The 17144-nt window shown below is 41.2% G+C and overlaps 1 protein-coding gene across 1 annotated transcript; it reads right to left on the bottom strand.

Moving 5' to 3' along the window:
* Positions 1-5: 5 nt before the first annotated feature.
* On the bottom strand, positions 6-7795 carry LOC6501580 (protein artichoke). Its single transcript, XM_014911627.3, has 7 exons — positions 7199-7795; positions 5005-5151; positions 4654-4813; positions 4055-4418; positions 3704-3993; positions 3500-3646; positions 6-3444 (listed from the first exon to the last, which is right to left on the bottom strand). Exons 2-7 carry the CDS (start codon positions 5145-5147, stop codon positions 325-327), a joined length of 4224 nt encoding a protein of 1407 aa, XP_014767113.1. The 5' UTR covers positions 5148-5151; positions 7199-7795; the 3' UTR covers positions 6-324.
* Positions 7796-17144: the final 9349 nt, after the last annotated feature.

The following is a 17144-nucleotide window of genomic DNA, read 5'->3' as shown; positions in this document are numbered from 1 at the left end:
GAACCAGTTGTTTAAATATTTGTTCATAAAGCGGGATTTCCAACATTGAAATAACATTTTTCCTTTTGTTTAGATTATACTAGATTTGTTTATTCCGCATAAGCGACTTTGCTTGCACTTAATTATGTTAGATATAGTAGATATAGTAAGGGTTACAGTTAGCGTGATTTTAAATCTCTATATACAACGTTGGCTGAGAGTGGCGATAATGTAGAACCTGTTTGGTGGCATGAAGCCTGACTGACTGAGACTGAGACTGGAAATGCAGAGATGTGGTGGAGGGAGAGTGGGAAAGATGAAGCTGCCACTGGAGGACGCTATGGCTTATCTATAGGCCTTGTCGTCCGAGTATATGATATAGGGCTGGTGCTGATGCTGATGTTGTTGATGGTGGGATAGGCTGTCGGCCCCGTCAGCACCATTTCCTCCCGCTCCGCCGCCCGCTCCGCTAAAATAAGACATCCGCGACATGGTTGAATACGCCGCTGCCGCTGCAGCCGCTTGCTGCTGTTGTTGCTGGTGTTGCTGCTGCTGCTGGCGCTGGGAGAGATTCTGGCTGGACTGATGGATGGAGGCTGCTTTGTGCGGGAGCGTTGCATAACTGGCCTGGTAAGGTGGCACTGCATAGAGAGCTGCTCCGCCTCCATTCTTGTAATTATAAGCGGCATTGTGGGCTCCAAGTTGCATACCCGCCGGTATGCCAATCATGGCAGCATTCTGCTGGTACTCCGCATTGCTCATCCTTAACCGAATGATGCAAATGATAATTATCAATATGGCTATGAAGGCCACCACTCCACCCACAATGCCTATGATCAGTGTATCGTCGTTGCTCATTATCGGAGATTGGGCCTTCATTAGAGGCGCTTTGGTCTTGATCTTCTTAAGACTTGGTGGCTGGGTGGGCTCTAAGCTCCAAATGATCAGGGGCTCCTCAGTGGTCGAACTGCTCCGGGTCACCAACTGGCTGGAGGTCTTTAGTAGATGCGGCATGGTGGCTGAAGTGGGTCGGGATGTCGACGAAGTCATCCGTCTAGCATCGCAGGTGAGTTCATCATCGCCGACTTCAATGAGTTTCCGGTTGGCGAGGTATGGTGGGGACTGGCAGGTGACATCCGGCATCCCCGAGTTGGGCAACCAACGGCGCAGAGCTCTGGCATTGCAGTCACACACAATAGGATTACTGGCCAGTCCGCGAAGCTGTAAGCTGGCTCTTCGATCTTCGAGAGCGTTTAGGAATTGAGGCACTAAAACTGTGATCTTGGAACCCTCCACATCCAGGTTGAGATGAGAGGATCGAGGCACAGGGAACAGCAGCGCTGGGGGAAGGGCACTGAGAGAAGTATTCCTTAGTTGGACACTCAAGTCGCTGCTTTTCAAACCGGCTAATGTTCCTGAGGATATCGACTTTAATCTCTCCCCGCGGATGCCCAAACTCTTCAAGCGCGGATGCTTAAGTGGTTGGATCTGCTCACTGCCAATGCTAGAGTCCTTAACCTCTATGTCCAACGTCTCCAGACCTGGAAGGAGTTCCAGAATACCCTGCAGGTCCAGATAACCCAGTAGAGGAAGGTCAAACGCCTCCAAGTTAACCAGATTCGAAAGGGGTTTGAAGGAGTTCTTCTCTATCCTGCTGCACTGCGGAAGATGACTCAATCGCAAGGATCGCAGCTGCTGCAATTGTGCAAAGTTCGACTGGGAAATGATATTGAAGCTGTTGTTGGAAACGTCCAGGGATTGCAATACTTGAAGTTGAGGCCATGCGCCGGAAATGTCGTCCAAAGACACTAACTCGTTGCTGGACAAGTCCAGAGTTTCCAGGAGCGTTACTCTTTGGAATACTTCCGGTTTCACATTTTTCAGCTTGTTATGTGAGAGATTGAGGAATTGCAGGAAAGGTGTCTCTAGGAGCTCAAGTTCTTCAATTCCCGTACCTGCCAGGCTGAGTTCTCTTACGGTTTTGGGTTCATTCAAGACATTATGTACCGCTTGCTTTGTCAAAGGATTAAACGATAGATCTATTCTCTTGATGTTAACCATGATACTGTCGTCCCCGGGTAACTCCTTGATCCGATTGTGACTCAAGTCCACGGAGGACACAAAGAAGAACTGCCGCTGGAGGGCATTCAGAGGAGCGTATTCAAATCGGTTATTAGCCAGGTTTATGTTCTCCAGCATCTGGAGCTTGGAACGCTCGAAAACACCATCTGAGAGCTCCGCCAAGCGATTCCCTTCCAGATTCAGCTGCTCCAGTCGGATTAATCCTTCAAAGGTGCGCTCCCCAACCCTATCCAGGTTGTTATATGCCAAGTCAAGGACTTGCAGTTGCGTGGAGTTGTGGAACGCCATCTCACTGACCATATCCAGTTGGTTGTTGGCAACCAACAATACCCGCAGACGCGGCAGTCGGGCAAAGTCTAGCTCCTCAATGGTCTTAAGCTGATTGTGGGATAGATCGACGTACTCCAGATACTGCAGCGTAGTAATTAGCTCCGCCGGGAAAAATGAGAATTTGTTATTGGCCGCTCGGATCTCTCGCAGCCTTGGATGAATTCGGAAAGATGATGGAAACAGGTAGCTCAGTTGGTTATCCGAAATATCCAGCTCTTCAATTCCGGTTCCTGTATTGAAGTACTCTCCCTTGAAGGCCGATAACTGATTTCCACGCAGATTTAACTTTTGCAGCTTCATCACATTAACGAAGGCTCCAGTTCGGATTGATGCAATCCGATTGTTGGACAAATCAATGGAGCTTATGTTCCACAGGTTGACAAAGCTGCCATCCTGCAACTCTTGCAGTTGATTATCGTTCAAGTGAATGTGCTTCAGATCCTGGAGGCCAGCGAAAAGGTCTCCACTTAGCTGGCGAACATTGCAGCGACTTAAATCAATGACTTGCAGTCGATCCAATGGCTTTAGTAACGCCCCAGTAAGGGGATTCAGGTGATTTCCACTCAAGTTTAGGGACTGCAAAGATTCCAAGTCCTCAAAGATGTTGGTGGGCAGCTCCGTCAGACTATTGCCACTCAGGTCCAGACTTCTCAGCTCCGGCAGGACCCACGGAGTAGCTCCCAGCCCAGTCAGTCTGTTTTGTGACAGCTTTAATGCCATCAGAGTGCTCTCCAGTCCGGCAAAGGTATCCGCATTGATCACAGCCAAGGAATTACCCGAAAGATCCAGGGTATGCAGGCTGCTGAACATCTGGAAGCTGCCTGGCGGAAGTTCCCGGATGACATTCCGGGACAACGACAAAGTTGTTATATCGCCAGCCTGCAGGGATCCAAGAATTTCGGCGGATAGAGCAGCCACACGATTGAAGTCAAGATGAAGGGAAGTCAGTTGGGGTAAACGACCGAGGGCGCTTCCAGGCACCAGCAGTATATTATTATCTCTGATAATGAGGGTTTGCAAGCTGTCCAATCCCTCCAGGGCATCGTCTTCGATCTATTTGAATAAAAATTTAATTATCAAGACAATAACTAATGCAGTAATCACCTACAGTTCTCAAAGAGTTAAGACTGATATCCAAATACTTCAGAGAACTCATTTCGCGGAAGGTGCCAGGTGTAATACTGGTTATAGTGTTGCGACTTATATCCAAAGTCTCCAATGCTCTGACCACCTGCATGTTGGAGTAGTCCAATTGCTGCGGAAGAAGATTGTTAATAAATCGAAAGGGTAAATCGATTTGTAAGTCTCAAACCTGTAGCATATTCGAGGACAAATTAAGATGCCTGAGAGAAGGAACCGCCGCCAGGGCCACCATGGGGAATTGGTTAAAGAAGTTCTCGGACAAATCCAGTTTCTGCAGGGATTGGAGTTGCTCAAAAACATCGCTGTTCAGGTGGCTGATGCGATTTCCCGCCAATTTGATTTCCCTAATCCTTTGAAGACCCTTGAAAGCCTGACTGTCAATACTGCGGATAATATTATGACGCAGATCAATAATCTCCAATTGACGCTGAGCACTGAAGGAGTCCCGAAGAAGCGCTCCTATAAAGATGAACATGTATTATACTTTTTCAGGACATTCACATTTAGTTCTTTAGTTTACCGATTTGATTTTGGCGCAAAGACAAATGCCTCAGGGCACTGGGTCCATTCAAAGAGTTCGTTGGAACTTCCGTCAAGCTATTCCGATCTATGTAGAACTCCCTTAAATCCATGCAGCCCTTGAGAACGCCTTCTTCGATCTGCTTTATCTTATTTCCGGATAAATCTAGGATGCGCAGATTTTTCAGCACATGCAGCTCGGCAGTGGAGAAGATCGGATTAAGATTATCTCCGAGTAAATTATTGGCCAATCTCAGTTCGTTTAGCGAATCCTTGAGGCCGTCAAAGGCTTTATCCGGAATTCTTCGGATTAGGTTGTTGGATAGATCCAGTTCCTCAATGGTTAGCTTAAGTTGGCCAAAGGTCTGGTGATAATGAAGAAAATATTGAACAATTTAATAAAGTTTAAACTTTTATTTAAATCTTAGAGAAAGATATGCTATAAATATTGTTTAAATACTTTCTGTTTATACATCAGCACTTGTTACTTTTGTATTATGAATATAAATTTCTCTACTTTCTAATTTTCTAGAGAAAATAAGTTATAAGAAGTCCCACGAAATTTATTTGCTATCTCCCATTTTTTTTTTGGAAACTCACCTGAGAGGGCAGCACCTGTTGTCCGGCGTGGCGTTGCGTATACGCCACGATGGGCGCTCCGTACGGAAGCTGGGGGGCATCACCGTGAAAGACGACGCGATCGCAGTCCATGGCCACGGCTCCGAGCTGGCCAGTCGCCGCGAAAGGCACCACATTGCACCTGTAATTGTCGCCAGTCGGTCATTTGGTTGCGGTGATTAACAACAAACAATGCCAAATTGCAATTTGCTGCAATTTTCTGATATTAAAATAATACCCGACAGGCGGAAACCCGCTGTCGTTGTGGCTGTCGCTGTATCTGGCCTAGCGGCCTCCACCTATTGGTTGATTATTGACCGAATGGTTACTCACCTGCATGGCAGACGCAGGGCGGGGCTGAGCTCCGGACACGGGCGCCAGGCCAGGCTCTGTTGGGTTAAATTGAAGACCAAACCGAGCAGCAGAAGGAGTATCCGCATCCGCCCCCCATTTGGCAGCTGTTTCCACGCTTCCATTTCGCTGCAATTGAAGAATGGCATTTCTATAGAGTGCTATGTTTCTGGCCCGATCGGTTTTGGTATTGGCGGTGGTTGGATATATTGGTGAAACTTGTTTTCGAGAAGAGATCTGTGTTTTTTGCTGTCCACGCAGCTGCCACGCTCGAAGGTATCTCGTATATCGTATTTGGACATTTCCTCTTTCTCGCTTTGTTTCGCTCAGAACATTTGATTTGCATACCAATGTTTCTAACCCAGCCGCATATTTGTGTCCAACAGTAATGGCACCAAAAACAACACTAACATCGGCCAAGGTCCGATCGAAAGAATGAAGGCTATAATAAAGTCGGCGGACTAACAAAGAGCACCGACTGCGACTGCCTACTAGTGGTATGAGTAATTTTTTTTGGTCACGCTGACATACTGGAGGCATTTATGACAGACTAATTTAATAATAACACCGAACGGTGTCAAAGAAATCTTCTCTAAACGATTTCGAATCAAATATCAAGTCCCGGGGTCTCAGCAATATTATGCAGTTGATGTGAAGAGGCCGTCAAATTCTAATATATTCAATATTTAGATCTTGATAGCTCAGAGATGGAGTCTATACTATAGATACAATAGTCTTTCTAAAATTTCATTAAAAATGGGGTAAGTCCATTGACAAGAATTGAATTGTGGTTCAAAAAATTATCAAGCCTCTACCCATTGATGTTCGGAAAGATGTGTTAATTACAAAATACACAAGTGTTTCTTTTATTGATTTACATTTTTTTGTCAAGAATTTTTAGCTAACACTTGGATAGTTTAAACGAAAAATAGTTATTTAAAAATAATCCTAATCGGACTCATATGATCCATTACTTAAATTATATGATCCATTAGTTCTGAGCGTAATACTAAAAACTTTTTAAGCAAAAATGAGTTATAACCTTTATTCCCCTTTCACATGTCTATGAAAGAAATGAATCAAGTTCTACTGTTCTTGTTATTATAAAGTTTATATAACGATATTTCCTGAACATTTTTTTACTCATATATTACTCATTAACTTCCACCTTTTATTTCCTTCCAACTCTAAGATCTATTTCTAATGCAATACTTCTTTATCATTACATATTGGACTTGTGCATTAATCAACCTATTTTTTGTGTGAGCAATTCTCCTATAGAATTCTTCTGCAGCGCCTGAGTGATTCGTGGAGCCGCGTCGCGGTCTCTTTTTTCCCCCAGTTTCCCCCTATATTGGACCTGGATTCTTGATTCTCACTCTCGAGGCATTAGCAGTACCGTTGCTAGAGTTTTTGTTGTTTGTGGACGGGTTGTTGTTAGCTGTTGGCCATGTTCATTGGTTACTGTTTGCTTTTTAATGCGCACTGACACCAAAACCAAAAAAAATAAAACCCAAGAGATACTTTTACGTCTGGCTGTATTTTTATTTGCATTATTATCGCTGCGAGTTTGGCGTTATTTGTGCTATTTACTCTGCGGTCCATGGGCATTCGAGAAAGGTATTTGGCCAGTTTATTTTCGAAATAGCGAACCGACTGCGCCCAAAACCGAGTGTTTGCCCAAAGATCTGAGATATCCACGAAAACAGACAAACAACTAAGTTAACGTATGTAAATTTATAATGTCCATAAAACGACTCCGGGAGTACGGACGGGCGGGAAGGCTGGGTTTCAACTGGGTTTCAAAATCTCGCCGAAATGGCTTTTACACTTGGCTCTTCTGCTCATTGAAATGCATACGCGATATGCGATTCGATATTGTGGACGGACGACCACGACAACGGCTTCAAGGTTGCCTGCCCGGCCACATGAAATGGGATGGCATGGGATGGGATTCAATTCGATCCGATTCGATCGGATCCACTTCTTGTTTCACACACCAAGATACACAGCTTCAGATACAGATGCACAGATACGGATACAGCTACAGATACAGATACAGTGTCACAGTTGCGTGTAAACGTTTTTTTGATGGGAAATATGTTAATCACACAGCTCGGTTTTTCTCTTCTGGTAACCTGTTTCATTATATTTTTGATTTATACTTTTGGCTTACATTTCTTGTTTAGCTATTGTTGTTATTTTTTTTTTTGATAGTTTGTAAAATTGCACTTCAGATTGTGGTGTGGTGGCTTGGGAAACTCTTTTGTTTGTTAGCCAGATTATTGCACAAGCGCGTTGGCTTTGGCTTTGGCTTGTTTACGTTTGTTTTTGCCCAGTTCTCTTTTGTTATACACAAAAAGAAAGCTCCGCTCCAAGAATGTTTTCCCAGGGAGATGGTGATGGAAAGAGCGTTTCTTTCGCACACACACACTACACGGCACACAATATACACACAAACAGGTAGGCCCCGGGAAAAATGCAGACAAACAACTAAACTTTACGATCCAGGTGGTAGGGGCGCCGCGGAACGGTAGTAATTAAGCCGAGCTACCACAACAAGTACAAGCTGTCTGCGCATGCGCAGCGGTAACAATTTCGCAGCTTTTCGTTTTCGAACTGCGTTCTCCACCGCCGGTTGCGGTTGAAACGGTTAATATCGGAATCGTATCGGTTAGATTCGCGCCTCTGCGTCACTTTCTACAGGTCCGCTCCAGCCGAGCGCCGCAACTCAACTGAAGCTGGCCAAAAGTCAGGCAGCCTAGGCTTCGGTTTAGGCCAGCTTCAGCTCTCGGCTGGAGCTGCTCTGCAGGTGAAACTGGTTTACTTGGATGCACGCGTAAAAAATTGGTGTAGTTTCTTAAAAACATATTATTTTTTATAATCTGTTGTAATTTAAATTTTAAACCTTATATATTAATCAGAATAAAGTTAAATTAGCTTTGGGAGATGCATGAAACAGGATGTCTTAGCCCTGAAACTTATTATGTAGGAGATCGCCTTCCTATTTCTTTCTCTGCATAGATCTAAAAAGATCCATGGTTGTACTAAAAATCCCAGACCTGCCTCCAAGATGCAGATGCTCTCTTTTGGCCAAGAGACAGCGGACCAGCTTCGTGAATGAGTTTACATTGTCGGACTTTGTTTTCTTTTGTGGCTTGGAAGATGGCTATTGTTGTTGTTGCTGCTATGCGGGGTAAAAGTTGTAGCTCGCGCTGTTCTTCGCAGAAAGTTGGGGCTTCTTTTGGCTTCTACTTTTGCTGGCCCTTGTTTTCTTCTCTACCTGTTTTCTTCGATCTTCGCAGCCGATTGGCAAGTGCGCCAATTCAGCTAATGGGGTTAAGCCTTCAATAGAGCCCGCCGAACCGCACAAAGTGACAAAGTAACGCCAACAAGAGGCGACAAGAGTTACTTTCCTTGTCGCAAATTGTTTGGCGTGGCAACTAATTACCCGCAGTCGGAGAAATGCGCGAGATGAATGGTGTTTAATGATGATCAACCAGGCACGCACACACATCATTGTCGAGGTTGTTCACATCACCAGGCCCCAAACAGGTACAAGTGAGTACATTGTACACTGTTCAGTGTTTACTGTACTCCTAGTGCAAGTTTAAGACCGAATATTAAGACAGGTAACTGAGCGGGCAGGTATCTAAGTATGTGGTTATAATTTTTATGTTTAGGCATGCATGTTAATATTAACATCTCAGTGGGCCGCAATTTCTTTTCTTTCTTTCGCGCGAGCCATATACTTTCCATTTTCATGAGCAAGTGCTCCACAAATGGCAGCAAGATAAAACACACATAACATAATAATGAAAATCGAGCCAGAAATAAAGAGTGAAACACTTGGAAAAACACCTTTGCCAAGAATACATAATAATGTGGATACAAGAAGGTTTCAAAAATGGGTCATACTTTCATTTTTAGATGGTATAGGTGCTCATAAACTACGAGGTACATTCCAAACTATGTCTTTCAATCATATGTCCAATACTTTGGCTTAAAACTTTCGCTTTAAAGTTTATAAATTTTTAATTTTGATTTTCATCCAAAAGTAGAATCTGTATATCTTTTCGTTGAGTGCATCAGCAGCCCTGACGTGATGCATGCCATGTCTAACCATATAAATCAAATCGTTCAGCTGATAAATTGTGTCTAAGCTCAACACTTGACTGGCTCCAGCTCCGTCTGCAATCTTATGGTTTATGTTTTGTGAAAACGCCGCTCCACCCAGTCCACCCATCTACGCATCCATAAAAGGCCCAGGTTGCCCCCAAAAAAATATATACATATATATTTTAAACAGCCTTTGGCCCAGTTTTGAGCCACACTCGCGATTGTTGCTTCCATCTGCATAAATGCAAATTATGAAAAATGAGTTATGTCAAATGGTCTCAGCTGTGGTACACTTGCAAAATGTTTATCCTCTGACAGTGCTTGGAAAATATTAGAAAGTAAAATATTACACGTTTCAAGAAATTTGATTCTTTAAGACCTTAGGCTATGTTTTAATTTTCTGTCGCATATGATAAATTTCGGACATTTTTTTTGTCATTTCTGATTATTTATAATTTCCATAAGCGATCCGACAAATGCAGTTTCCTATTCAGTACAGTAACTGCTAATAGTATTCATGATGTTTAATTAACTCTGCATAATTGCTTTCCGCTTTGTATTCCCTTTGGCTGAAGTCATTCATATGCAAATTTTAATTCAAACATACATTTTGGCACTCATTAACTATTATGGTTTTGGCAAGCCGATGAAAAGTTAACTGGCGGAGAAATAGCTTGTCAGCTCAATGCATACGAAATGTATGTACTTTTCAATTCCAATAAAGATTAATGTCTTCGTATACAGGCCATAAATTATTGTTTAGACCCCGACACACACTCACGTGTATTGAATGACCCACTGGGGAGGGCCATGTTAAGTGGGTGGTGGGCTATATTGGCGGAGCCGAAGCTAATCAATTATAGAAACGCCTCTTCCCATGCAGGGCACATCCAAACAGAGCGGAATAGTATGTCAACATAATAAGGACAGTGTCCTGGCATCCCCCATGTCCTGTTCCCATTTTATTTTCCCTTTCCTGTTGCGGTTGCCAGTGCGGAATTGTGGTATTATATTGGGAAGGGAAGGCGTTGGGAAAAAGGGAGATGATAATAAAATAAATAATAGAAAATAGAAAGGGGAAGTATATTACATTTATTTAATGCAATTATTTCCAAGGCAATACGGGTCATGAACTTTAGAAAATTATGGTTCTGAAAAGTTTGTAATTCTTTAAGATATATAATAAGATTATTTTATCCCTATTCACTTAGGAAAACCCACTTCCATGGCCAAAATTTAGCATAGCTCGTTCATCACAATGGCCGATGGGCCGACTGGGATTAGAATGCCCCTTTTCCGGATTTTTATTTTGATAAATTATTTAAACGCACAACTTGTGGAATTCAGCAGCCTTCATTGTTGCTGCTCGACTCATATTTAATGTCAGACTGTGTTGGTTCAGGATGGCCGAACTGGACGGGACAGGAAAGGACAGTCGATGGTGCTGGTGCTGGCCAGGATTGCAGACGATAGGCCGGACAGGATATTCAATCAAATTAGACGCCGAGTGACAGTAAACACAATCATGAGCCCGGTCCGGCCCTGGAGTTCTCGGTTATTGATCGAGTTCCTCGACGGAAAACAGTCCTGAAAGGCAGAGCTTACATTTATCGTCATTCACTTTAATTCGAGTGTTTATCTAAGACGCTTAAATTTATTTTCAGAATGTGTATCATCGGGCTCGTGGCTCACGCCATTAGGCACTCGACATTTCGTGTTGGAATAATTCTATGCAAACAATGAAGGCAATGAAATGTCTATTCGAGGAACGCCTTTTTATTATACGCCGTTCTCCTCCAGGTGAATGCCCATTTATGAAATTACATTTATTTCAATTGCATTTCGGTTTGAATTTGATCCCGTATTCAAATTGGATATATATACGTTTATATAGCTGTTAACCCATTGCCGCTCCCGCCGCTGCCACTGACACTTTGGCATAAAAATTCACAAAGCGTATAGCTGAGCTATTTTGGGCTATCTGCCCGACGGCAATCGACTTTACGGCCGAGTTGTTTTAGCCAGAAAGTTTGCAGTAACGAGCTTTGGCCGGCCTTCAGCAACCACCTTACTCTCAGCACAACAACCTTACACCGAGGCACATCAAGTATACGCAGCGGTGGCCCGAACAGGTTGCGAACAGGCCTTTGTGATGTTAAACAAAAAAAGTCAAAGCCCATGGAAGCATGCAGGTGTAAGACAGGTGCCTGGCAGCAGTAGGAGATGCAGTTAACGGCAAACGAGTCAGAGATTCCGAGCAATCAAGTGTGTTAATTGCACCATAATTGGTCAGACAGGCAGTCAATAACAGCCATAGCTATGCCGTTGCCGGAAACTGCAACTACGCTCAGAAAAAATTAATTTAAAAATATACTTATTACAGTTTATTTGATAATATACTATATGACAGGTCATCAAAGGATGCAACAAAATTAGATTATTTTTAAGCATAACTTCTACTATTATTTTAGGTGATATTTTAATGGAAGTCATTTTGTTTGCAGTGTCTCACACCGTCAGGTAGATGTGCAGAGTTGCGTGATTAATTCTGTTGCCTTATTGACGGATGCATGCACAAACGGAAACTCAAACTCAAAGTCGCAGTCAACAGGCACCACCTGAGTACCAACCCACCGCCCATTATGCCTATCCTTCCGACCTGCCCATAAGGACATGGCACCTGCCACGGCAATTGTGGAGAATGGAAAGGTACTCAGATGATATTGAGCCTAATGCACAAACCAATCGCTCACAAGCAATCCTTTTGATGCGTTTTCACTCCATTTAAAGGACCTTAAACACAACATTAGGGTCGAAGCAATCTCTGCTAAACCGATACCCAGCTTAAGTGCGAAAATGTGGCTTGCAAATATTTAAACCAATTTCGCGTCAAGTTTGCTTAAACTCATTTATCTTTTTGGCGGCACTTGCGCTTTTTGGGTACACCTTCTGACGGTTGCCTTAAAAATAAATAAATTAAAAAGCGAAAATCCTCGAAAATATAAAAGCAAACAACTTGAACGGGACAGATAGGTAGGTATCCTGGTATCCAGGCGAAAAGGGTTCCTCCAGTGCCTGATTAGAAGTGGTACCGGAGGTGAAGCTAGGGGAACGGTTCTGGAGCCAAGTTGGAAATTTCCGAGGCGGTTCCGCGATCTTCAGTATTCGCAACAGTCAATTAAAACTTTTTGTGATGTTCAACAAACGAAAACGCAAACCACAAACAAAAGGCGAAATTAGTGAAAAGTGGGTAGAGGTGCTCTCGAAGTTCCCTCCACTTGGCGTGTTCCATCCCTTTTCACAAGGATGTACTGGGAGAAAAGTATAAGCTGATAAGACTATTTTTTTAGGAATCTTCAAAAATAATACGACACATATTTGAAAAATATATTTGTCTTAAGATTTTAATGCAGATTGTTGGGGAATGGATTTGATTCTTTTTAAGTATTCCGCATAAGAATCGGATGATTATTCGCAAAAATATAACAAAATAGAGAAAAACCATTACAACAAAAACAATTTCTGAATGTTTTTTTAATTACTATTTTTTTTTACCTTTTCCAGCTTAAGTGCTGTCTGTGAGAATCGAGGAAGAGGGCGCTATTATTAAAATTAATTTAAAAATTTTTTTTATTTTATTAAAAAAAACCGAAGCAAAAAAACAAACAACACCAAACAACATGACAAAAACAACAAAAACCATAAAAACAAAACAATGAAAACTACATATAGTACAAACAAAAAAATTTGAAATTGTTTTAAAATTATTATTTAATTTTTTTTTAATTTGTTCAGCTTCTTAAGTGCTATCTATGAGAATCGAGGAGGAGGGCGTTATTTTTTAAATTAATTTAAAAACATTTTTTTTTTATTACAGAAAAAAACAGCTTATTTTGCTAAAAAAAAACAACAAAAAAATATTACAAAAACAATAACAACAAAAACCATTCTAAGATTGTTTGAAAAGGGATCTAGAATTCTTTTAAGGGGGTATTCCGCTTTAGAATCAAACGTATTTTGTCAAAGATATGGCCACCACAGGGGGTTATAGAATCGTCCCTATGCATTTTTCAAGATTTGGAAGGGGATGCCCCACTAAATGGGACAAAAAATTTAAAAAATATTTTGTTCTTAGATTTTTCTACAGATTGATGGAGAATCGATCCACAAATCGTTTAAGGTATTCCGCTCAAGAATCCGAAGGTTATTGGCGAAGATATAGCCTTCGCAGTGGGCCATATATTGGTCCCCATGCATTTTTCAACATTTAGAAGGGGATGCCCCAGAAAATTGGACAAAAAATCTAAAAAATATGTTGTTCCTATGTTTTGATGCAGATTGATGGAGAATCGATCCACAATTCGTTTAAGATATTCCGCTCAGGAATCGGATAGTTATTGGGGAAAATATAGCCTTCTCAGTGGGCCATATATAGGTCCCCATGCATTTTTCATCATTTAGAAGGGGATGCCCCAGAAAATGGGACAAAAAATGTAAAAAATATTTTGTTCCTAGGTTTTGATGCAGATTGATGGAGAATCGATCCACAATTCGTTTAAGATATTCCGCTCAAGAATCGGATAGTTATTGGGGAAGATATAGCCTTCGCAGGGGGTTATATTAAGGTCCCCATGCATTTTTCAACATTTGGAAATGGGCCAAAAATGGGCCAAAAATCGAATAAATATTTTGTTTCCAGATTTTGACGCAGATTGTTGGAGAATCTGGTGATTTAGAAATCGTTTTTTGTTATTTTTCTTAGAAATGGGATGTTTATTGAAACAGATATGGGTTCTCTCATTCAATGTTTTGAACAAAATAAAATATGTACTCTCTGTGAGGATAAAGAATAAAATCTTAAAAGTTTTTCTCAAAGTGCTTTCCTGCAGGGAGTGGGGAATGGAAGTGTTCTCCCCGCTGGCTGCCATGCTTGAGTTGAGTGATTTGATTTAGGAGCCTGTAGGTCTGTGTGCGCCAATGAATGCGTAAAATGTAAAACTTTTCGCACGCGTATTTTATTTAATTTAAATGCAATTAAATCGTTTAATTTCAAAGCAAAGCACAGCCATCTAGCAGAGTTCTGCAAAGAATTTGGCTCGGGCCCGAAAAACACAGACCTGGCTCGGCTACGGGGGAGTTTACAAAGCGTGTGATGTTGGTTTTTAGATTGAGGTTGGAGTTTCGGGTGTTTGGGCGTTTGGTACGTATTTCCCAAGGACACAGACGGGCGCGGTGGCCTGTCAAACTAGCACACCCATGTCATACATCAAGAAGGTTGTAACTCCACACGCTTACGTATTACATATTAGAAATAGGTTCGAGTCGGATTTCAGTGCAATTTAATGGCAAATGTGATATCCATTCCATCAACCGCACACACAAATAATTGAAATATTATATGCCAGCGAAGTGTTTCACCTTTGGCAGGTGAATGGATAGGCGGGCAAGGTCGATAATGGAAGTCTACTTATATAAAATATTGACTTTAAGCCCCTAAAATCTCTGTGACAAGCACCTGTGAAGGACCTGTTTGGCATTTGCATATTTAATGCCCGGAGAACATTTTTCATATTCATTTTTTATTCGTATCCAAAATCAAGCAATGCAAACACAAACTTTTTTCCCCGGAAAAGGCAACAAGCCGTGGCTGAAGTGTATGGCTGAAGTGTAGTAGAAGCACCCACATAAACACCAACAAAGAACACCTAAAAACACCTTCTCAACACCCACGGATATACACCCACAGTTTGACATATTGGATGAGGTCTTCTTTTACATCGAGAGTGTGCCAAAAAATTTTAGTCAAGTCAATTTTTCGTGTGGCCTTCCAACGAGGTGTGAAATTGAATTTGTATCCTTGTTGCATACTAAAGGTCGGACCAACATTTATTATAATTATAAAGGATATTTTGGGCGCTTGTAGTAGAGAGGTTAACCAAATCGCATGGCCTACATACCAATAAAGAAAAAAAATTTAAATAATTCTGAAGCAATATAGGAAACAAAGGTGTCTCGAAAGAATCAAAGTCTCCATTAAATTCGCGCAGTAAACATTCGTTTGTAATTTGCATTTTAAGTACTTTGCGATGTGAAATCAATTAAAATTTATTGACTAATGGCCATAAATACCCGCCATAAAACACACAAATACTCCTTCCAAAAGGTGTGCCATATAATGAATACACAATATTGGCAACAGTACCATACATATTCATGGGATTTGTGTATCCCCATATACGTGGCCAGGAGTAACGATGTCTGTGTGTTATTCAAATTACACAGATTTGATGGAGAATAAATTATCGAATATTCTGCGGCTTCCAACCGCATAATTGAATTCAAAATGGAGTCACTTGCAATACAAATTAGTTGGTCAAAAAGCCAGAGGACGGAAGTAATAACACTAGTTTACAAATTTAAATGTAATCGAGTGAACCTTAAAATTGATGATTGTTTTATAGTAATTTGGGGTCGGAGAACACGAAAATGACATCCGTTTATTTTTCTTAAGAACCGTTTTTGAGATATTTTTGAAAATCGTGTTTTTGAGGTCCTTTTTCAGTTTTTTGGTAATATCTCATGAAAAAAACTGTTTACAAACAAAAAAAGGATATTGATTGACAGGTATTGAAGTAACGTTTACGTGGACATATTGATCGGGTATTTTCGAGATATCGGATATTTTGAAAATTTCAATTTTTCAATTGGTCGAAAATGACACTATTTTTGTACTTTGTTCGCTTGTGCATTACAGAGATTTGATTCAATCTGCACATATTATATATCCACGTAAACGTTACTTCAATACCTGTCAATCAATATCCTTTTTTTGTTTGTAAACAGTTTTTTTCATGAGATATTACCAAAAAACTGAAAAAGGACCTCAAAAACACGATTTTCAAAAATATCTCAAAAACGGTTCTTAAGAAAAATAAACGGATGTCATTTTCGTGTTCTCCGACCCCAAATTACTATAAAAAACACTTTTTTATGGAGGTTCATTTTTGGTGTAAACTAGTGTAATAGTTGGTTTAAGCGGAAGTTTATAGTGGCGCGTTACAGTCCACCTAGCCTTTTGAAATTAATACTAATTTCGAAAAGTCGAGCAATCGACTGGAAGCTTTTCAAATAAATATGCAAATGAACTAGAAAGTGCGCCAGACCACTTCATGAATATGCAGTAAACGTTTTCAATAAAGTCTAAAGATACACCCACGGACTCTGCCTGAGAAATCCCATTATAGCCAATTTAAAACGCGAATTACTTTGAGTTAAAGCCATCTTCCTTTAAAGACAAATGGTACCAATTTTTACCAACAAAGGAAATCTTTGCACTTTAGAAAATTTGTGGTTATTTATAATTTATTATATTTCGAGAAAGAAAGTCTAAGACCAAATGATAACAATTTAAAGTACTAAAAAATAATTTGAACAAGAAATAGCTACGAAAAAGTTTAAAGAAATGAACCAGAAACAATTTCCTCTTAACTTCCGTAAGTTTTTGTGATGTTTCATATTTTTCCTATTTTATTCATGATATGTGTGTATTTAATACCCGGTGTGCCACCGAGAGCCACATGGAGGTCGAAATTAACTTGTGAGTGACTTCTGACATGACTGCCGACCCTGATAAGTAGGCAAGACTTGTCGGCACTTCAGCTGGCAGGGAACCGAGGGTACCGATCCGATCCGGCAGCCCAAAAAACACACGCGGATGAGAAACACTTACATTACTTTCGCTTAAAGGTAGACATCGTCACATGTCGATGGCGTGACATGTGCAAATCTGTAAGCACTGTTTGACAACTTGAGGAAACAAATACAATTTTCTGGAATGAAGCCGGAGGAGTAAACAATTTTTATGCTCGACTCTTTAAGGCGGCACGAAGCCCGTAAAAGTTCATAACCATGGTCTGTGATAAACGAGTTTGCTACCAAAGGACGAGGAAAAGAAAAAAGGATGTTGGGTGGTGGAGTTACAAGCGAGTGATGAAACAAAAAGT

This window comes from Drosophila ananassae, chromosome 2L (assembly GCF_017639315.1).
Source record: "Drosophila ananassae strain 14024-0371.13 chromosome 2L, ASM1763931v2, whole genome shotgun sequence".
Classification (NCBI taxonomy): Eukaryota; Metazoa; Arthropoda; class Insecta; order Diptera; family Drosophilidae; genus Drosophila; species Drosophila ananassae.
Note: the sequence above shows the minus strand (reverse complement) of the source record. Positions and strands in the feature narration are given on the sequence as shown.

What these genes read in the sequence shown, in the direction of transcription:
- LOC6501580 (XM_014911627.3), bottom strand. Translation starts at nt 5,147, where the DNA reads ATGGAAGCGTGGAAACAGCTGCCAAATGGGGGGCGGATGCGGATACTC. An exon ending in AACAGGTGCTGCCCTCTCAG is followed by an intron (nt 4,419 to 4,653) that starts GTGAGTTTCCAA and finishes CATTATCACCAG; the next exon opens with ACCTTTGGCCAACTTAAGCT. An exon ending in TGTCCTCGAATATGCTACAG is followed by an intron (nt 3,647 to 3,703) that starts GTTTGAGACTTA and finishes CTTCTTCCGCAG; the next exon opens with CAATTGGACTACTCCAACAT.